We start from the raw sequence: 22,929 nt of genomic DNA on the forward strand, positions 1-22,929 counted from the left end.
CAATGTTTTCCTTCACCGTAAGAACGTCGGATAAATGTACATATGTAAATCGAAAATCGAAAAACACATTGGTACATGGCGGGATTCGAACCCAGGACCTGCAGATTGCAAGTCGAGTGCTTGACCACTGAGCCACCGACGCTCTTGCTCAAAAAGTTACCTGAGAGCAAATTGTATATTATAAAATTCCCCCCTATAACAAACCCATACATATCTTTTTTATAAGTTCCACCGTTTCTGAGATATAACGGCCACAGGAACCAAATCCTCAAGTCCGTTGAAGCTTGGACTGACATGAAACAGTAATTTTTCGACTGTTGTTAACATACTATTATTACACATTATTACGCAAAACTAAAACTAAAAATGCTAGAGTTTTTATCATAATGTGAAAAACTGCATAAAATCTGCACAAAATAATTTCCTTAGTTAATCAGTTACCAAAAAATATTTCTCAATGTTTAATACTTTTTTTAAATCCTCGAAAAGCTTCAGTTTCCAAAGATTATTATTATTGTTAAGACGGTCGCCTCTTCATTAATACTGTAACAAAATTACATAATATAAATTTATTTTAAAAGAAGGAAAATAAAGCGTAGTCAATAACAACAATTATGGTAATTTTCAAGTAGGGTAAGAAATATATTTCCAATACGGATTTTAAAGGGGCACTTTCAAATGATGTTATTTATTTTCCAACATCCTGTAACAATGCTTCGAATTCACTTATCCATCGTATATGTATAAATATACCGCGTAGACTATAATTTAAAAATCAAGGGTCGTGCGTTAAAAACGTAGTTAATCGCGAACTCTCGGACGGAGCACTTGGACACCTGATTTCAAAATGTTTAATTCTCTTAAGTCCACAAAAAGGAGTTTTTTATGCTTAAGGTAAGTAGAATGTTTTGTAAATCAAGATCAAAGGAATACCTTGCAGTCACAGAGTCTGTTGCCCAATTATAATTTTTGTTTTCTTAAGTATAAGGTTGTCAATAATGTAACATTCTTGTGGTTATATCTAGAAATGACCTTTAACAACTTAATTGATTTCATTTTAAGGCACATAACCACTGACACTAATTTAGTTATAACAACACCAGCAAGTAAACCATTCAAAGATGTACCCGGTCCGAGGGCACTGCCGTTCGTTGGACAGTTGTACCATTTTCTACCAGGAGGTGAAGTATGCTCTTTTGTTATAATATCGTGGTTACACGGCAGCCACGCCGACTTCTCGCTTAAATTCTATCAAGGCTTTACGAATGCAGAAGGTTAAAGATCGCTTTATTATTAGACAAATGCTTAATCGATTGCAAGCGCCTTTCACAAAAACTATTAAAGTATAATAATTTTTCCATTTTAGCAGGAAAAAGTAGTATTGTTGGAATTTAACGTTTATAACTATCATACGTGTGTCAAAAGAGGGCTGTAAATGGAAACAGTAAAATGGTTACAACAACTTCTTCAAATAAGACCATATTAACGGTACCTGCTAGTCCACCCTCCCCCTCCCCCTCACCGAGCCTAGAGACAGCAATGTCTTAATTTATGATCTCCGTGGAGCAACCACCAACCCTGTTACTAAATGACAAAATATAAAGTAAATAACAAACAAATGACATTGCAGGTTTACTTCACAATCTTAGAGGTTTTGATTTACATAACTTTCTATACGAGAAATATGGACCTGTTGTTAAAATGAAAGGACATTTTGGTGCAAAAGACTCAATTTTACTGTTTGATCCAGAAGTCGCGATACAGGTAAGAATACATAACATATGTTTTGTGTTTGTTGCTACTTAGTGGTCTAGGTAGAACATGTCAATTTATCAAATACTTTCTTACTTCGCTAGCGCATTGACCCAAAGTGGGTTTTGGCCTCAGACACAAAAGATCGCCAAAGTCGCAAAATTTATCAAATGTTATTCAATTACTGTAGTACCTTCTAATGATGAAAGGAAGATTTCTGTAACATCGCCTAATGTTAATGAGTACGTTTTACGCACGTCACACGAGCAGACCAACTCGACAGGTGAAATACCACTGCCATATAGAAGACAGGCGTGAAGTGAAAACATTGCGCTATTTTATCTAGTGAGTGTGCGTGCCTCAACGCTTATTTAGTCCCCTTTCTTTTCGCAGTCTTTTTTATAAGAAAAGGATAGGAAGGAGAATACGACGAAGGAAACGCATAGGCACAGGGAATATCCACTTTCTATGAGTTCCCAAGTCGATTAAAGTTTGACAACGCATCTGCAATTGTGAATGTCTGCAATCAATAATCGCAGCTTTAATTTTGTTGTAACTGTAATTAAAATAAGACTTTTTACTTATGAATTGTTAATTTTAGATATATCGATCAGAAAATACAATGCCTATACGAATAGGTTTTTTTGCGGCACAACATTATAAACATGTAATTAAAAAGGAAAAGGGCGAAGAGAGAACATACAGCGGACTTATTTTTGAGTGAGTTATTTCTTTGCATATAACCTTACCGAATGGGTTTCATTACTTTGCTGTATCATTTTATAAATCTAACTTGTGCATATTTAATTGTAATTCTCAGCCACGAGGAAAAGTGGAGAGAGATAAGAACACTAGTCAATCCAGTTATGATGCAAGCAAAATCATTAAAGCCATATGCTGAACCACTGGACGAAATAGCCCAAGAAGCAGTTGCAAGGTATCATTAGAAAGAGTATTTATTGCTGAAGCTCACAACATTACACATTCTAAATGAAATTATAGATCTTACCGAAAACTGAAGCGATAGAGTTGACAAAATATTTAGCTTAAGCTTATGCTGGATTTTACTATAAAATCATCATGTCATCATCAGCTCACTATACGTCCCCACCAAGGGGCTCGGAACCTTCCCTAAGTTAAGGGTGATTAGGCCATAGTCAACCATGATGGCCGAGTGCGGATTGGTGGACTTAACACATATCTTTGAATTTCTTCTCAGATATTTGCAGGTTGCATCACGATGTTTTCCTTCAGCGTAAGAACGTCGGATAAAAACACATTGGTACATGGCGGGATTCGGACCCAGGACCTGCAGATTGCAAGTCAAGTGCTTGACCCCTGAGCCACCGACGCTCTAACTATAAAATACTTGAAAAAAAACCTAGCTATGCCTTAAGATATGCCTACACATTTTGAAGACATTTATTTTGAGCTACAGTTGTTTATCTTTTAGGATGAAGTCTATTCGAAATGAAAACAACATGATTGAAAATAATCTTCTTGACGAATTTATGTCATATGTATTAGAATTTACGGGAATAATAGCACTCGGCCGTCGATTTTATGCTTTCGATCCCAATTTACGGGAAGGCTCTTTGACGCCAATATTACTTAGAAATGTACAAGATTTCTTCGCACTATCAGATAAACTAGATTTTCAGCCTAACTTATGGAGATACTATCCAAACAAGACATTCAGGACAGCTATGAAGTTCTTAGAGGAAGCTGAAAAGTAAGTACAAAACGATTGTAAACTCAGACCACAGATTATTATAATAAGAATCATGAGTTTTATACTATCGCAAAGCATTGCACCCTTGTTGATGAAAAAAACATAAGCTGAAATGTAAACTAATGCAAAGTTATGCTCTTCGTATACAAAGTAAATATTCGGAAAAAAAACATTTATTCTTTATTTTATTTAGGCTGAATGTAAAACTACTAAGAACGGCTATGGAAGAATTAAAAAAGAACCCAAAGCCTGAAGAAAAAAAAGGTGTGTTAGAAAAATTGGCGGAAATAAATGAGGATGTAGCTTTAGCATTTGCTGATGACATGTTTTTTGTAGGAGTTGATACCGTACGTACATTATTTTCACTTTTATGTCTATTTTGTTTCAATGGAAAATTGTATAATATAATAGTTAAAGACAAATTATAAATTTTTATAGATATTAAGATTTTATGATATATACTTACTACAAAATTTTATTACAGTTAGCAAATGGAATGATATCCGTGTTATATTTGCTAGCGAACAATCCTGATAAACAAACTAAATTAAGGGAAGAATTAATGTCAAAAGAAAGTAGACGACCGTATTTACGCGCATGTATAAAAGAGGCGGCGCGAATGAGACCTGTGGCGTTCGGAAATTTAAGACTCACTACAACTGAGTATAATATCTTCGGTTACGAAATTCCTAAAGACGTATGTACAATAGTTTTATTCCATATTAAGAAAAATTGTGACTTTATGTAACTATTTAAAAAAATGGTTATTAAAATTGAAGTACAGTTTATCGGTTACGACACGTTAGAAGACCAGGAAAAAAAGGAAAAATACAATGTTTACAAAATTATCACTGTTTGTCCTTCTCTTTCAGACTATGGTATTGTTTTGTCACGAGCATATGTCTCTTAGAGAGGACCAGTATCCTCAGCCAAATCAGTTCATTCCTGAACGTTGGCTGGTTGACAAAAACCATCCACTGTACCATGGAAACGCACATCCTGCAGCCGCTGTGCATTTTGGTTACGGAGCTCGGGGCTGCGTAGGTAAGTCTCAAATAATTTTTTTGCTTAAAATATTTATATTTGCTCTTATAAAAAATGTATATAAACTTAGAATTCATACACATTACGGTTTTGGAGTAGATAAGGTAAAAAAAGACGTTCTTGGTAAATTAATGGTAAATGGTAAATAATAAAGCAGTAAGAAAAAGATAACCTAGTTTAATATTAGATGTTGCTGGTAAGAGTATAAAATTTCCTTTCAGGTCGAAAAGCAGCCGATATGGAAATGGAAATACTTATCAGCCGTGTTATAGAAAACTTCAGGTTAGAATGGCGCGGAAAGCCAATGGCGGTGTACCAAAGCGTTTCCAATCACAATATGGCGCCGTACAACTTTATTTTTAACGATGTTTGATTTATTATTCAAGAAAAAATTGACATTGACTCTTTAGGCGGTTTGCAAAATATGACTGAACATTTCGGTACTCAGTTTTGAGCCCCTACTAATTTTAAAATATTGGACCACATGTGTTTTTTAATTCATATTTATAATTGATGTCCAATATTCTATCAAATCTGCAGTGTAAATAATAAATGTGAATATGTAAAGTATAATAAAAAATATATTTTAATTCCCTTAACCTTTTTTCAATCTTGGTCAGTACAGGACAGAAAAAATCTTTAGAATATTAGACATCTTTAAAGGTGAAGTTAAACGGCCCCTTGGCATAATTCAATGCGCTCTGATGCTGCTTCAAAGGTTCACCGAACCAATCGATTTGGAAGTTTTCGACGACTCGAGCGACGAAAGTTTCCATCTCCAACTCCGCTATGCGTCGACCTGCATGCAGATTGTGAAAAAACTTATTGACAAACAACACGCAAAAAACCTTCCTTTTTCGCTCTTAAACCACTGGGCTGATTTTGATGAAACTTTGGCAGAATGTTTTGAAAACATCAGTGGTTTCTGCCCTTTTGAATTTAAAAATTGTAATGAAAATTTTAATTTTAAGGTTTTTTTGGCTTACATTATAAAAAGGTTATAACAAAGGAAATGTGACATTTGAAGAGCTAAGCATACCGATACAGCTCCGAGTTCCAAATCCGAAAGGCATAAACGCAAACGGGTGTGCGTTCCCGTGGTACAATGGATCTTCCTTATCTGCGATCCACCGCTCAGGAATGTACTCGTTCGGTCTTGGATAGTGGCATTCCATCATCGAAACGTGTTGATTGGCAAATGTCAACATTGACTGAAATATTTAAATTTGCACATTGCAAATTGCATTGTTTGGGTTATGTTGACAAAAGTTTACTTTTAGTTACTCGAGTTTTGTAGCTAAACTACCTACTTACATGTTTCGGTATATGGTACCCAAGAATGTTATATTCCTTTGAAGTTTGTCTCAAATTTCCAGACACTACCGGCATAATCCTCATCGCTTCTTTTATACAAGCCTTCAAGTATGGCCTCTTTTCCGAACCTGACAATATCTCTTCTCTCAATTTATTTTGCTTTTCCGGGTTTTTTGCTAATAAATAAAGTGTTGGTATAACCGTATTGGCGGCCTGCAATAGATATGAGGTAAACACTTATCACCCATGTTTGTAAAAAATACCTTTTATCTTATTATATTCAAGATTCGGCTACTAGCGTTTTACTTAACTCTTTGCATAAAAAAATGAAACAAAAAGAAAGATAATGTCAACAGATATCTTACCGTATCCACACCGGCAAATAATAAATCACTGGCCATCAGGTAAGCATAATGTTCGTTTATTTCAAGTAACTTCTCTAAAATTCCTTTTTCGTTCTCTGATTCCTTATCTACTCTTTTAGTTTTCAGTACCTCAGTTGCTTTTTGGATAAAGTATTTGTTTAAACTAAAACATCAAGAAAATGACAATAAATATAAAATCAACCACGAAATGGTTACGGCTGTGCAATTACGGAACTTTGTTATCTACGTAAAATTTGCTAAAAAGCTTGCTTCTTAAGTATTATGCACTTTGACTCACTTCTCTTGATCTTCGTATAATTTCATAGCCCTCTTGTAAGATTTGGTTGGAAATATTCTCCAAAGACTCGGTTTGAAATCCAATTTATCTGCTACAGCAAAAAAGTCGTGTACAATTTGAATGAGCTTCCTTACGGGGGAGTCTGCGGGTAGATTGGGGTCGAAGCAATTGAGACGATCCCCGAGCGCCACCACACCTATTGACTCCAAAGCCCACAAGTTCATTTCGGTACCCAAATCACCTTTCAACATGTTATTTTCATCGCGTATTAATCTCATTCTGTAAAAATTAATATTATTATTTTACTATTACTTTGTTATTAAAAAATAATTTGAAAATCAACACGACCTATTAAAATGTGAAGAGAGCATCTGATTTTAATGATTTTTTCTACTGCAAGTACGCTACGGCGCGATAAAATGTACCAATCTATTATATTGAATCTCAACCAATTGTGGTCTTCGACGCTTTGTCGTGTGACAAAAGCTGACAACTTCATTGATCAAATCTGACTCAAAAATTAATCTGACGTTCGTATAAAAACATATTGATCTCTTTGTCCTTCTCTCTTCCTTTTTCTAACATCACTGTGTTAATCTTATAATTTTCCTTAGACTGTTGAAATTGGGAAGTAATTTTTAACTCACCTTTTAATCATATCATTGGCTACATCATCTAATATATTTGAGTACAGCTTTGCAGTCTTAGGTTGGAGCAAAACTGGGTTGACTGTTGATCGCAGCGTCTTCCATTTTTCATCGTGACTATAAATGAATATACATTATAATTTAATCCCTCGTCAATCTTTTAAATCACTTTCACCTGTTTCAGATTGCTACTCTTAAGGACCTGGTTCTGACCTGACTTTATTGTAATATATCCCTTTTTTACAAGCTTTTATTTAGTTCCACCTGCCATCAGGACGGTTTGTCATCAAATCTTGAGAATTACATTATTTTATTTCGAGAATATTATTCTTAACCAAAAGGAATAGAAAAATAATTACTCTGTAACTAGGCCAGTTATCTCGTGAGTTTCTTTGCCATACTTTTTCTTATATTCCTTTCTGTAATGTTCCAAAGATTGAAATCCTGGTCGCTTTGGTGTCAGATTTTCACTGCGTAAAACCTAAAAATATGAAAATTATTGTTAAATAATTGTTTTTAACTGATTAAACAGTAGTTAATCTTTCCAATAACTTACATAAGCTATGCTTTCAGCGTCATATAATATTACTATATCTGGTGATCCAAAAAGTCCGGGAAGTCTAGTTATTGGTCCATATGTTTTATACAACTTATCCAATAATTCGTATCCGTCAATTTTATAAAACGATCCTGAGTTAGATGATATAAAATTAGTATTCAGTTGGAAGTGTTCAAGAAATAAAATTTTATAGAGTTTTCTAATTTGTAAATGGTTCTATGACGTTTTAGATATCGTCACAAATAAAGTATTAATTCCTAATCCATACAGATAATTATATAATGGCAAATATTACATTGATTCAAATATTAATACATTTATCATATAAACTTACCCATAGGAAGGAAATGATGTAAAGACGATATGATTGGCAACTTGGAGGGACCAGGAATTTCGTCCCATGACTTCAGTGGTTGTATCGATTCAGTGACATTGGGCATAACATTGTTCACAGATGTAACGTACCTGAATATAACTTTTATTTAGATATACATTTATGTAAACAGATGAACCTACATTAATCGACCATTGAAAACTAATATAACATTCATGCTAATACTAATTTTAAAACTTTTACTAAATTAAAAGAGCAATATATGAAAATCGTAAGCATTTTTATAAGAACATAAACAAAGGAAAATATTTTATGCAAGTATTAACAAAATATTCTTACCTCGCATTATTAAAAACACTAACAGCCTGTAGAACTGGTCTTAACTTCGATGTTTGCATTGTTATTGTACTGATTTTACTATCAAAACTACACTAAAACATATGTAAAAACAATTAAAGAATTTAAAAACGAGATCAAATCAAAATATAATCACAGATTATTATTTTTTTTTATAGTTATAATTCCGCGTCAAAGATACGATGTTTCAACAACCAGTGTAACGAATGTTTAATGAATCCGACCTTGATATAACCGTGAACGCTCACACAGAAATAGATTTGAATAATAGTTGGTATTCACTGCCGGAACACCTGTACAAAAACATATTGCCATCTCTGTTTTTTTGAAGAGCTTGATAAGGATGACAATAACCAATGGAAATAATCTCAACAATAAAAACAAACATTGCGATATAGATACCGTCATCCAATTAACAGCAAATGATAAATCATATTATTTATTATACTTCATACTAATATTATAAATGCGAATGTTTGGATGGACGGAAAGATGTTTGTTATTGCGTATCTCTCAAAAGACTTAACTGAGGTCGAACAAATTTGGCACAGATGTAGAACTTTTAAATACGAATGTTTGTATGTATCTATAGATGGGTGCACATAATATTATTAATCCTAATTTATGGTTTTTTGTCATCTTTGTAATACAGTTAATCATTGGAAACTGAATTTCATCAAGTACACAAGCCAATTGAACCTAAAGATATGAAATCATACATCATACCGTATCAGTTCCAGCAAACAACAAACCACTTGCCATTAAATGTGCAATGTGTTCGTCGATCTCAAGTAACTTCTATAACATTCCTTTCTCGTTATCAGACTTTGTTTCAGTTTTAAATCTATTGATTGCTTCTTGGATAAAGTATTTATTCTAACTGAAAATTAAATTACAAAATGTTTATGTTAGTACAACAAAATGAAACTGCAGGACTCCAAATGTATTAAAAACATGTACTTGTTCTAAGATTTAAATTATTTTGACTCACTCTTCCAGCTTCTGCAGCACTTTCATAGTTTTCTTGTACAATTTCATAGGACACTATCTCCAAAGATTTGGTCGGAAACCTAATTTATCCACCAAGGCGAAAACCTTGTATGCACAATAAATTAGTTTTTCACGGGAGAATTATTGTCAAAAGATAGTCGACGACCGTACTTACGAGCGTATACAAAAGAGGCGGCGCGAATGACCCGTGGCGTTCGAAATTTAAGACTCACTACAACTGTCTATAGTTTTAGTCCATAATTAGAAAAATTGTGACTTGATGTAACTTCGGTTCGGTCACGCTAAAACACCAGGAGAAAATGAAGAAAATGGAAAAAATGTTCATCAGATCAGAAATACAATGTATACTTAATTGTTTCTGTTTGTTCTTCTCTTTCAGACGTATTGCTTTGTCACGAGCACATAATCACTAAGGCCTCATTTATCTATCTATCCTCAGCCTAATCAGTTTACTCTTGAGCGCTGGTTGACAAAAACTATCTGCTGTACCATGGAAACGCACATCCTGCAGCCATTGTGCAGTTTGGATACGGAGCTCGGGGTAAGTGTCAATTAAATTTTTTGTTCATAGTAATTATATTTGCTTATTTATTTAAAAAAGAAATGGACATAAACTTAATTGGATATAAAGTTACAATTAATACACATTACGGTTTTAGAGCAAGGAAGAGATAGAGCAAGGTAAAAAAATACATTCTTGGTAAAATCACTAACAATGCAGTAAGAAAAAGTTCAATATTAGATGTTGCTGGAGAGAGTATAAAAATTTTGTTAACAAAATAATTGATTTGGAAATGGAAATACTTATCAGTCGTGTTATAGAAAGCTTTAGGTTAGAATAGCCATTCTAGTATAGTAAAGACTATGAACAACTTTATTTTTAATGATGTTGACTCTTTCGGCGGTTTGCAAATTATGACTGAACATTGTTTTGGCACTCAGTTTTGCGCTCCTGTTAATTTGAAAATTCTAGACCACAAGTGTTTTTTAATAATACATATTTATAATTGATGTCAAATTTCCTAACAATTTCTATTTTTTTTAAACAATGTAAACAATAAGTGTTGTAAAAAGATTATTTTATTTCCCTTAACCTTTTTTCAATCATCGTCAGTAATGGACAGAAAAAATTGTTAGAATATTAGAGGTCTTTAAAGGTGAAGTTAAAAGGCCCCTTGACATAATTCAGTGAGCTCTGATACTGCTTCAGAGGTTCACCGAACCAATCAATTTGGAAGTTTTCCACTACTCGAGTGACCAAAGTTTCTATCTCCAACTCAGCTATGCGACGACCTGAAAAATTAGAAAAACATTTCTTGACATACTCGCCGAAAAAATAAGTTCCCTTTTCGCTGTTAAACCGCTGATCAGATTTTGATAAACCTTTGGTAGTAGTTTCTGAATCTAAGAAATATAATGAGAATTTTTAATCTAATAACATAAATCTTGTATAATAAAAAGGTTATAACAAAAGAAATGTGTCATTTGAAGAGCTAAACATACCGATACAGCTCCGAGATCCAAATCCGAAAGGCATATACGCAAACGGGTGTGCGTTTCCGTGGTACAGTGGATCTTCCTTATCTGCGATCCACCGTTCAGGAATGTACTCATTCGGCCTTGGATAGTGGCATTCCATCATAGAGAGGTATTGATGGGCAAAGGTCATCATTGACTGTAATATGTAAAATTGCAAATTGCATTGTTTGGGTTATGTTGACAAAATTTTTCAGTAAGTGCTAAACTTTTAGTTACTCGAGTTTTGTAGCTAAACTACCTACTTACATGCTTCGGTATATGGTATCCAAGAATGTTGTATTCCTTTGACGTTTGTCTAAAATTTGCCACCGCCACCGGCATAATCCTGATTGCTTCTTTTATACAAGCCTTTAAGTATGGCCTCTTTTCCGAACCTGACAATATCTCTTCTCTCAATTTATTTTGCTTTTCCGGGTTTTTTGCTAATAAATACAGCGTTGGTATTACCGTATTGGCAGTCTGCAATACATATGAGATTAAACACTAATCGCCCATATTTGAAATAAATACATTTTACCTTATATTATTCGAGATTCGAATAAATCGAATGTATGATATCTTACTAGTAATATAAATGGGAATGTTTACATGGATGGATGAATGAATGAATGGATGGATTATTATCAAGAGTTATTTTTTATAGATTGATGAATTCAGTTAGAATTGTTTCTATTAAAACGACAATTAAATATCAACATAAATTAAAACACCATACTATTGGTACGTTCTAGAACAAAACTCTTAAAATAATAAGAAGTTTCTATAGGATTACTTGTAATTAAGTAACTTCCATCTGGGGCTGGTCATGTGCTATGATGCAGAGATGCTCTTTGCCTTGCAATAATGACGATTTTCTATATTAAAGCTTAGCTGAGTGAGATAAGATTTTATTTATGAATTACGTACAACTTGTTGAGGAAAATTCTCGTTAGATCGAGGTCGTATTAATAGATATCATAATCTTATCTGATATCCAAGCTTAAATTACATATTACTTTATTTGAGTAACAATAACTAGTTTTTACTAGCGTTTTACTTAACTCTTTGCATAAAAAATAAAACAAAAATATAGAGAACATCAACAGATATCTTACCGTATCCACGCCGGCAAATAATAAATCACTGGCCATAAGGTGAGCATAATGTTCGTTAATTTCAAGTAACTTCTCTAAAATTCCTTTTTCGTTCTTTGATTCCTTATCCATTTTTTTATTTTTCAATGCTTCAGTTCCTATTTCGATAAAGTATTTGCTTAAACTAAAACATCAAGAAAATGTTAACAAAAAGAATATGAACTGCGAAATGCTTACGAGCGTGCAATTAAGGTACTTTGTTATGTAAGTAAAATTTGCTAAAAATATTCTTAAGTATTATACATTTGAACTCACTTCTCTTGATCTTCGTATAACTTCATAGCCTTCTTGTAAGATCTCGTTGGAAATATTCTCCAAAAACTCGGCTTGAAATCCAATTTATCTGATACAGCAAAAAAGTCGTGTACAATTTGAATGAGCTGCCTTACGGGGGAGTCTGCGGGTAGATTGGGGTCGAAGCAATTGAGACGATGGCCAAGCGCGACCAAACCTATAGACTCCAAAGCCCACAAGTTCATTTCGGTAGCCAAATCACTTTTCAACATGTTATTTTCATCGCGTATTGATCTCATTCTGTTAAAAAAATAATACAATTTTGTAATTAAAAATTACGTCAAGGCACGATAAAGTGTACCAATACTAATCAATTGAATCTCAACCAATTGTGGTCTTTGATTTTTTGTCCTATAACAATGGCTTACAACATCATTCATCAAATCTGAATCAAAAATTAATCTGACGTTCGAAATAAAAACATATTGTCTCTTCGTCCCTCTCCCTCCCTTTTTCTAATATAACATTGTGTTATTCTTATGATATGCTTAAACTTAGGCTGTTGAAACTGAAGAGTAATTTTTTACTCACCTTTTAATCATATCATTGGCTACGTCATCTAATATATTTGAGTACAGCTTTACAGTCTTAGGTTGGAGCAAAATCGGACTGACTGCGGATCGCAACGTCTTCCAATTTTCATCGTGACTACAAATTAATTAAAATTATATTTCAATCTCTCGTTAATTTATTTAATCACTTTCACCTGTTTCAAATTGCTACTCTGAACTGGTTCTGACCTGACTTTTTTTAAATATTTGTAACGTTCGAATACCTGCCTGCAATACAGTGCCTGCTCATACTTATTTTTCGGGATTTATGGTAAAAATTTATGCATATTATAAAAATATGTTTCCTTTTTTACAAGCTTTTATTTTGTTTATTTATTATTGGCGATGCTATACCGTCCTCTCATTCGCTCGTAGCGTGGTGTAACCTACTGTACCCTAGTACTTTCTTTGTTGTTGAAAAACCCAATATTCACTATTGTCTTATTTAAAACAATACAATATGAAATAACACTTAAAATAATTTACAATTTCGATTAATATTACAACAATAAAATAATACGATTTCAAAATTCAAAAACTAATTTAGAAACGCCGCCGTCATAGCAGATAACTTCTCTATATGTCTATTTTCTTGTATAAGTGAAGGTGACAAACGAGCAGTGGGAACAATGACGTGATCAATTACACCAATGGACATCCGCAACACCAGAGGAACTGCAGATGCGTTGCCGGCCTTTAAGGAAATGGTATGCTCGCTTTTTGAAGGACCCAAAGTCTTATTGGTTTGCAAATATCGCCGAGGACAGGCCATTCCAGAACGCGATTGTTCGAGGCAAGAAATTGCACGGCGTCATAGAAGGCATACCAGCTTTTATTTAGTTTCACCTCCCCGATGTTTGTCGTCAAATCTTGCAAATTACTTTTTTTTTCAAAAATATTGTTCTTAAATAGAAAGAATAGAAAAATAATTACTCTGTTGCTAGGCCAGACATCTCGTGTGTTACTTTTCCATGCTTTTTCTTATATTCCTTTCTGTAATGTTCCAAAGATTGAAATCCTGGTCGCTTTGGCATCAAATTTTCACTGCGTAAAATCTAAAAATTATTGTTACATAATTGTTTGTAACTGTAATGATAAAACGATCGGTAGTTAATCTTTCCAATAACTTACATGAGCTATGCTTTCAGCGTCATATAAAATTACTACATCTGGTGATCCAAAAAACCCTGGAAGTCTAGTTATTGGTCCATATGTTTTATACAATTTATCGAAGAATTCGTATCCGCCAATTTTATAAAATGATCCTGAGTTAGATGATTTAAAATTAGTATTCAGTTGAAGAAAAAACAATTTTATAGAATTTTCCACTTTATAATGGTTCTACGACTTTCTACATATCCTCACAAATAAAATATTAATCATGAGGTCTAAAACTTTTTATCATGGCAAAAATGAATACATTTATCACATAAACTTACCCATGGGAAGGAAATGATGTAAAGTTGATATGATTGGCAACTTGGAGGGACCAGGAATTTCGTCCCATGACTTCAGTGGTTGTATCGATTCAGTGGCATCGGATATAACGTTGGTTACAGACGTAACGTACCTGAATATAACTGTTATATAGATATTTAATTGTGTAAACAGATGAACCTACATTAATCGACCATTGAAAAGTAACACGTATGCTAATACATCAATCAAAAAAGCAATATATGAATCGTATGTATTTTTGTAGGAACTTATCAGATGGATTGTGTGAAAGAGGATATGCGTAGGAAGGGGGTAGATTCAGATATGACTGTTGATAGAGATGTATGGAGTAGTACAAACTGTGCCTACCCTTCGTAGGGATAAGCGCAGGTTGCTGACGATAAGAACATATTAAATTAAATTAGCATATTAGTTATCAGGGAGCGACGGGCCGCGTCCGCGAAATAATACCAGTCCCACTCACCTTGAAGGGTCCCCGATGGGGTCGAAACTAGTCGGTGCGTCACCGGACGAATATACGTCAGTGTTTAGCCGTTTTTATATAAGTTTATGATAAGAACATATAATCCAATAGAAAAAAGAATTCATATTATGCAAGTATTAACAAAATATTCTTACCTCGCATTATTAAGAAGACTAACAGAATTTAGAACTGGTCTTAACTTCGACGTCAGCATTGTTATTGTACTAATTTTTCTATCTAAATTACACTAAATCGTATGTATAAGCAAAAAACAATTGTAAATACAAGATTAGATCAAGATATTATCATGAATTAAATTGGGTTTTTTTTATAATACCATATGAATCGACGCTCCAACATCCAGTAACGATTGTTGGATGAATCAAACCTTGATATAACTGTTTACGCACACACATGAATAGATTTAAATACTGCTCTCTGCCGGAACACCTGTACAAAAATATATTGCCATCCCTGTTTCTTCAAAGAGAATGATAAGGATGACTATAACCAGTGGAAATAATCTCAAATATAAAAATAAAACACTGCGATAAGAATAGTAAAGTAATGGTGACACGTCATATTTTTATCATACATCATATTAATCATACTAATATTTTAACTGGGAATTTTTGGATGGATGGATGGATGGACAGATGTTTGTTACTGCGTTTCTCCCGAACGGTGTAACGGATGTCGATCAAATTTGGTACGGATTTAGAACATAGTCTGATAGAACACATAGGATACTAAGATATTTTTTTTTAATTCCGCACGGACGAAGTCAGGGGCAAAAGCTAGTGTTGTATAAAATATTTAGCGTCTGTTTAAATTTCGTTCTTTGGGATGTTTTATAAAATCTTGTTTTTAAAACTAGAAATCAAAGAATACCTCAATAGGCTGCTTTACATGACGAGAATGTCCTTGATAGGGATGTCCATAAAAATAAAAAACTGTAATATTATAATCAAAATATATTTATTAATTTACATTAAATATAAATAAAAAGAAAACATTTGGGTACAAAATAATTTAACGATATAAATTATCCAGATGTTCTTAGTCATTCACGATTGTGGTATCCAACACCATAGTTTTTAAAATCGGTCAATTACAATTAAAGTGCTTGCAAATTAGGTATACATGTATTGACATATAAAAACTTATTTTAACTTTAAAAATGAATTAACATTGTACATCCTTAAAAATAAAATTATACGGGGCTTGGACACAATTCAAAGTGCCGTGATATAGCTTCATGGGTTCACCAAACCATTGGATGTGAAAATTCTGTATGATGCGAACGACCAATGTTTCAATCATCAGTTCGGCTAAGCGGCGACCTGTAATGTAATCTTGCCATTAATCCATAATATATAATCGGAAATAGATTAAAAACTGTAAATTATTTTTCCAAGAGCACCAAATTGTCCTCTGCACAGCATTATGCTTCACTAAAAACTACGACATAACGTTTAATTTAAAAAAGAGACCACATAACACCGTTCGAATCACGAACGGAACTGTAACGGGGTTAACGGACTATCAAAATGAGACGGGACTAGGGGGGGGCTACGAATTAATAAAATTATACTGCCAAATAAACACCAAGTTTCAGAAGTCAGTTAAAAACAGAATGATTTTAATTTTTTTTTATAATAATAAGTAAAAATAAAAACAACACTGAAACATTGAACATATGAGTTGGTAAGCTTAGTTAACAATAACACAACGCACCGATGCAACTCCGCGCACCAAATCCGAACGGGCTATATGCAAACGGGTGAGCATTTCCATAGTACAAGGGATCATCCTTATCCGCCAACCAACGCTCTGGAATGTATTCCTTCGGTCTTGGATAGTGACATTCCATCATCGATGTGTACTCATGAGCGAATATGAAATTTTTCTAAAAGATTGTCATTTAAGAAATTTATTTGGGGTGTTTTTTACTTAATCTGTATATCGTACACGAGTACGATGATGACGACATTATCGTTATCATCACCATCATTGCCAACAACACTAATCACCATAATTATTATCAGTATAAAATTCACAATTATGGTTTTTGGTTTTTAATACTAATATTATAAATGCGAATGTTTAGATGGATGGATGTTTGAAGGTATCTCCAAAATGGCTGAACGGATAGCTGAAACTTGGCATAGAAGTAGAACATAGTCTGGAAGAACATAAAGGTATTTAAGAAAATCTTGATTTGTAATAATTTAAAAAAAACTTACATGTTTTGGTATATGGTAACCAAGGATGTTGTACTCCTTAGAAGTCTCCCTCGTATTTGCTGAAGCTACTGGCATTACTCTCATCGCTTCTTTTAAACATGCCTTCAAATATGGCCGCTTTTCAGAACCAGACATTATCTCTTCTCTCAATTTCCTTTGCTTTTCTGGATTCTTTGCCAGTAAGTATAATATAAGTATTACCGAATGTGACGTCTGTAATAAATTAACTTAGCTATTAACTGAAAAACAAACATTTCGCAGTAAATCTGCAACTGCTTTAAATCAATCGCGCGCCGTGTACTTAGCGACCAAAATCTAAGAGTGGTAGAACCCGCTTTAACATCTTCGCACGAATTGGCCAGGTTCTCCCGGTGAAATACCACCACCACACAGAAGACAGGCGTGAAGTGGAAGCAATTCCGCGTTTCGTCTGATGAGTGTGCCTCCCGGAGGCCTAATTTAGTCCTCTTTCCCTTCCCACCCTTTTCTTTTAAGGAAAGGATGGAAAGTTGAAGTGGACTTTCCGAATGAGAGGATGCATGGAAAGGGAAAATATTTTCTTTCTGTGCATCCTCTCCTCCGTCGATTAAAGGTAGGCAACGCATATGCATTGCGCATGTCTATGGGCAACGGTCACTTCGCTACTTTAGCGATTTCAGGTGGCCGCTTGCTCGTTTGCCACCTTATGATATAAAAAAAAATCACCTGGTTTCAAAGATTTACGTAGCCTTGTGTATAAAGAGCTACTTTTTACTTGTATTATGAATGCGAATGTTTGTATGTAGGGATGGATATATTCGAATAATACTATTTTTCTTAATTTAATTTAACGTTATTTTATATTAATTATCAGAAACTCAATTACATCCTATTGTTCACCTAGTACACAAGCTAATTGAATTTAAAGATATGAAATCATTCATCATACCGTATCAGCTCCGGCAAACAACAAATCGCTTGCCATTATATGTGCAATGTGTTCGTCGATCTCAAGTAACTTCTCTAACATTCCTTTCTCCTTATCAGACTTTGTTTCAGTTTTTAATCTATTGATTGCTTCTTGGATAAAGTACTTATTCACACTAAAATTAAAATTACAACAAAATATTAATGTTAGTACAATAAAACTGCGTGACTCCAAATGTGTTAAAGCATGTTGTTTTTAAGAGTTAAATTATTTTGACTTACTCTTCTAGCTCTTGAAGCACTCTCATAGTTTTTTTGTACAATTTCGTAGGATACAATTTCCAAAGATTTGGTCGTAAATCTAACTTATCTACCGAGGCGAAAGCCTCGTGTGCATAATAAATTAGTTTTTTCACAGGAGAATCTGCTGGTAGATTAGGATCAAAGCAATTAAGGCGGCCGCCAAGAGTCACCAACGCAATCGTTTCCATGGACCACAGTGCCATTTCGTGTCCCAAATCATTCTTTAACAGGCCGTTATCATCTCTAGCTGATTTAATTCTGCAAAATACTCCAATTATTATAATAAAATTACAAGCCATTTTCGTATCGACTTGATTTTTTTTAGAGACGTCGATATAAAAATTTCGTCAAAGTCTATGGTTGAAAATTTTCATTTAAATCCGGTATAGTCAAATACCAAAAAGAAACATGATGTATTCTCTATGAATACTAACTATATTAATACAATAAACAAAGTCGTATAACTTATAATACCTTTCAACCACTTCACAAGCTACTTCATCTGTTGTGGCTGCGTACAACTTTATTGTCTTGGGTTGCATCAGTATTGGATTGACTATAGAACGCAACTTTTTCCATGCCTCTCCGTGACTTTAAATAAAAATAAAGGTTTTGATTACTGTGTATATTGACCAGACTAGAGTAATAGTGTATTCTAAAACCGTTTAGATCTTATATACGTTATAACAATGGTTCTGCTTAATATATGATAATATAATGAATGCAATATTCAAGTAAGAAAATAGAAACTTTTGCGTACAATCATTATTTTCCAAGAAAACTGTTTCTTGGAAGAATAATGATTGTATGCAAAAGTTAATAATAATTACTGAATTATGCTTAAACTTACTCAGATCCTAATCCTGTTATTTCGGGTATTATTTCTCCTTTCTTTTTCTTATATACCTTTCTATAATGCTCCAGAGATATAAACCCAGGTCGCTTTGGCAAGTAATTCTCATTTCGAAGAATCTAAAATTGTTTTAATATGTTAATTTTATAAAACATTTATTAAATGTTAATATGTTATTAAAATAATTTTATGTTAATTTTGGAGTAAATAGAACCAAAATGTATCATTCATAATATCCTGAGAAGACTAACGTTCGCGTAATCGTATCAGTAAAGCCATTTTACCAAAATGATTGATTTATTTCATTGAAACATTTGTTATGGCAACATTCCGGTCAAATAGTTATTTTGTGTACGATCTTATTATTAATTTTTGTAAATATTAAACGTCGGTGGCGTATTTGTTAAGCGTTAAACTGGACCAGACCGAAATCTAAAACGTCCAGGTTCGATCCCCGCTGTGAGTTTTTCGATTTTCGAATTTTGTATGTACATTTATCCGATGTTTTTACAGTGAAGGAAGACATAGTGATACAGCCTGCACATATCGCAGAATAAATTCAAAGTTATGTGTGAACGGGGTGGGTAGGCCATTGCCAATCTTCACTAGGCCAGCGTGGTTGCCTATAGCCCGGTCACCCTTAAATTGAATTAGCTCCGAGCCCCTTGATGGGGACTGACAACGAAAATATTAATGGATAAATTACATTGCCAATGCTTTCGGTGTCAAACAACATAACATAGGTCTGCGCTCCAAATATCCCGGGAAGCTTCACAATTGGTCCATATGTTTTGTACAGCTTGTCCATGAGGCTATACCCGCTTAGATTATACAGAGAACCTAAAAAACAATTTGTACCAATGCTGGTTACTCGTTATTTTTATATTACATTATCCAAGTCCATTTCTTTTTAATTATCACCATATTCTTGAGACATTTCTACAGTCAAAGAATTAAGTTTGCTTCACACTTAAGATCAAATCGTGCATGTTCACCAAAAGAGTTACCACGTATGTATGTTGCTAAAACAAGTTTTCGACCTAATTACATTGAAAACATCAAATGATCTCGAAATGAGTAGCTAGATAGGAAATAAAGGTCCTTGACAGTATATATAATTTTACCTAAGGGAAGAAAGTGATGTAATGATGATATGATTGGCAGCTTCGACGGGCCAGGAATTTCATCCCATGATTTTAGTGTTTGAGTTGCTTTAGTTGCATTAGAAGTGACATTTACAGTTGCAGTAGACACAAATCTAGAACAAAACGTATTTATCGTGTCATATCGAGGAGTACGTTTCTTAGTATCGCCTCATTTTGAACACGAAAAGAATAACGCCCTATTCACTCCAGATATTTTAAACACATATTTACATCAGTAGATTTCCAAAGTACAAAACACTTTCAAATTAAAAACAGGCTAAAATAAATGTAAAAAGTGAACAAAGTAGATAGAACTTACTTTGCATAATTAAAAACTTTATCAGTCAATTTCAGAAACGGTTTTAAATTTCCTCTTTTAATTGTTTTCGTAATGATGTCAAAATAAACGACCATTTTGAACAACCACTTCTATATTAGTCGAATGGTTGTTCATTGTTAATTGTAATAAATATTATCAGGACTGAAAAAACGACACGATATACTTAAAGCCAGTTACACACTTAACTGAAAAGTCGAACTGTTCAGTTAAATATGTATTATGTGTGTAGAGTAAATCATAACTGTAGATTAAACTACAGTTCTCTGTTTATCCTATACACTTACGCTTAACTGAATTTTCAGACTAATTATAACTGTGCAGTTTAAGCTAAAAGTGTGTGGCTGGCTTAAGCGTTTTTTGTGTTTTTTTCTGTTTTTTTGTGTGTTTCTGTAATACCAGTTTTTGATAATTGAAACCTCGTTACACTTAACATACACAGAAACTAAAATATTGTTGTATAATCTAAAAGTATTAAGCACTAACAGTGGCCCGCGACTTCGTTAGCGCAGAATTAAAAAACTAGCCTGTAATATGCCCGCGTTCATTAGATACCTGTGAAAGTTCTTTGTAGGTTATCAGTTCTGGAGATTACAGACGCGCCTTGCGGCCAGACATACAGAGAAACAGACATTTTTTAATTGGTTTTTCGTTATCAACTACGCAAATAAATTCATTATGTGTACGAAATATAATTTATTTTCGATATAAAACACAGATAATTTTAATCATATGTATTATACTTATATGTATAAGGAGTATGGATAAATAAAACAGACAAGTAAAAAGTACTGCACACCGAGGTTTTTTTTAATAAAGAAATTGTAAAAAGATTTTGAGTAATATTTATTTAAAACTTTTCTTTTACTTAACAATTAAGCAGATTTATAAAATACTAGCTGTCACCCGCGACTCCGTCCGCGTGGAATTAAAAAAGAACATTATTAGTAGCCTATGTGTTCTTCTAGGCTATGTTCTGTATGTATGCCAAATTTCATCAAAATCCATCCATCCATTTAAACATTCACATTTATAATATTAGTCAGATCCGTTCAGCTGCTCAGAAGATACGTTATGACTATAAGATCCATCCATCTATCCATCCATACATCTAAACATAAGCATTTATATTATTAGTAAGATTACCTCGTAATTTGCAAGTAATTTTCCAAAGGTAATTAAACATGTAATGAATACTTATCTTTACATTTTGTTTGTCAGTTGTATTGCAAAAGTGAGTCATATTTTATAATACGATGATAGAAAGTGTTTAAACCTGTTCATGGAACATTCCTAAAATGTTCATAATTTCATTAAATAAATTAAAAAAGAGAAATTTTAAAATATTTAAGGTTATTCACCAAGACCAGATATAAAATGATCCAACAAAGAAAAATGATTCCCCTTTCGAAAGTAAATCAGTCGCAATAATCGTATAGCTGGCGGTGAGCGTAATTTGGCCCTTGTCCTGCAAGTTACGTGCCTCAGTAGTTCACAGACGTGACATAAATTTAAAGATACCCAAAGGAGCCGGTCGACTGTGAAATCTTTAGAACTGTTCCCTATCTTAGTGGACTTTTTGTAGAGCTTTGATAAATCCTGTGATTGGAAAAAGTCATAGTTTTCCTGTATCCGAAATTTTTCAAAGACGACTTATCCCTTTGTTAGAGTAACTAGATTTAAAATAAAGTTATTTCGTCCCATACTTTTACGGTGACACTGCACTACGGTATTTGCCTGGTTTAAAGCAATATGACCATCGCTCCTTATTCTCTTTTATGTAATGTACCTATTTATCACAACACGTGCTTAGATAATGACTACTTATAATATTTACAAATTCCTCCCATCAGCGCTGACGTCTCCGGCTTCGTATCCGTTTAGGCATACTTCCATGTATTATCAAAAGATGCAAATTTAATTTCTATTTATTTAATATTATTTTATAGTACCTATATTTAATATTAGCAATTTTAGTGTTACACTTAATTTGCAGTGCGATCCGTATATAATTCGAATATACATAGTTTTATAAATAGGGGCACCGTCACGATCCCTCTTGTTTTTACCGAAAATGTTTTCGGAAAGTCTCTATAGAGTTGCCCGTCAGCAGTAAATAACTCTGATATCAAAATACTCCTACCTTTAATCAGAGGTCATTTTAAGTGCGGCTTCTTGCAAAAATAAATTTTCATACTAGCAGCCCGAGGCAAATTATTACCATGAGATAATTTACAAAAAAACAACGAAATTAAACATTTCTGCTTCTTATGAAATTTTCACAACTT

The 22,929-nt window shown here is 33.5% G+C and overlaps 4 protein-coding genes across 6 annotated transcripts; 1 reads left to right on the forward strand and 3 right to left on the reverse strand.

Moving 5' to 3' along the window:
• Positions 1–654: 654 nt before the first annotated feature.
• Positions 655–10,391, forward strand: LOC106113437 (cytochrome P450 CYP12A2-like). The gene is made up of 11 exons (XM_013306188.1): positions 655–894; positions 1,063–1,181; positions 1,631–1,764; positions 2,354–2,472; positions 2,573–2,689; positions 3,206–3,484; positions 3,678–3,831; positions 3,969–4,181; positions 4,357–4,528; positions 4,750–4,936; positions 10,313–10,391. The coding sequence occupies exons 1-10, from the start codon at positions 848–850 to the stop codon at positions 4,899–4,901; spliced, it is 1,506 nt and encodes a 501-aa protein (XP_013161642.1). The 5' UTR covers positions 655–847; the 3' UTR covers positions 4,902–4,936; positions 10,313–10,391.
• LOC106113435 (cytochrome P450 CYP12A2-like) lies at positions 5,092–8,623 on the reverse strand. The gene is made up of 10 exons (XM_013306186.1): positions 8,385–8,623; positions 8,046–8,176; positions 7,709–7,842; positions 7,512–7,633; positions 7,153–7,269; positions 6,506–6,784; positions 6,208–6,370; positions 5,843–6,055; positions 5,568–5,739; positions 5,092–5,327 (listed from the first exon to the last, which is right to left on the reverse strand). The coding sequence occupies exons 1-10, from the start codon at positions 8,441–8,443 to the stop codon at positions 5,176–5,178; spliced, it is 1,542 nt and encodes a 513-aa protein (XP_013161640.1). The 5' UTR covers positions 8,444–8,623; the 3' UTR covers positions 5,092–5,175.
• Positions 10,392–10,428: 37 nt separating the features above from the next.
• Positions 10,429–15,239, reverse strand: LOC106113436 (cytochrome P450 CYP12A2-like). Its single transcript, XM_013306187.1, has 10 exons — positions 15,007–15,239; positions 14,370–14,500; positions 14,062–14,195; positions 13,864–13,985; positions 12,911–13,027; positions 12,341–12,619; positions 12,047–12,209; positions 11,199–11,411; positions 10,917–11,088; positions 10,429–10,706 (listed from the first exon to the last, which is right to left on the reverse strand). The coding sequence occupies exons 1-10, from the start codon at positions 15,063–15,065 to the stop codon at positions 10,555–10,557; spliced, it is 1,542 nt and encodes a 513-aa protein (XP_013161641.1). The 5' UTR covers positions 15,066–15,239; the 3' UTR covers positions 10,429–10,554.
• A 625-nt stretch (positions 15,240–15,864) lies between these two features.
• On the reverse strand, positions 15,865–22,917 carry LOC106113433 (cytochrome P450 CYP12A2). 3 transcript variants are annotated; one of them, XM_013306184.1, is made up of 10 exons: positions 22,785–22,917; positions 20,284–20,417; positions 19,866–19,999; positions 19,157–19,278; positions 18,781–18,897; positions 18,286–18,564; positions 18,026–18,179; positions 17,098–17,310; positions 16,589–16,760; positions 15,865–16,194 (listed from the first exon to the last, which is right to left on the reverse strand). In XM_013306184.1, exons 3-10 carry the CDS (start codon positions 19,965–19,967, stop codon positions 16,037–16,039), a joined length of 1,317 nt encoding a protein of 438 aa, XP_013161638.1. In that variant the 5' UTR covers positions 19,968–19,999; positions 20,284–20,417; positions 22,785–22,917; the 3' UTR covers positions 15,865–16,036. The 3 variants fall into 3 exon arrangements, with proteins under 3 accessions (XP_013161638.1, XP_013161637.1, XP_013161639.1); XM_013306183.1 differs by lacking the exon at positions 22,785–22,917 and adding an exon at positions 20,624–20,794; XM_013306185.1 differs by lacking the exons at positions 16,589–16,760; positions 22,785–22,917 and adding an exon at positions 20,624–20,795 and having other exon boundaries at positions 16,082–16,194.
• Between the last annotated feature and the right edge of the window lie 12 nt (positions 22,918–22,929).

This window comes from Papilio xuthus, unplaced genomic scaffold, assembly GCF_000836235.2.
Source record: "Papilio xuthus unplaced genomic scaffold, Pxut_1.1 DF828258.1, whole genome shotgun sequence".
Classification (NCBI taxonomy): domain Eukaryota; kingdom Metazoa; phylum Arthropoda; class Insecta; order Lepidoptera; family Papilionidae; genus Papilio; species Papilio xuthus.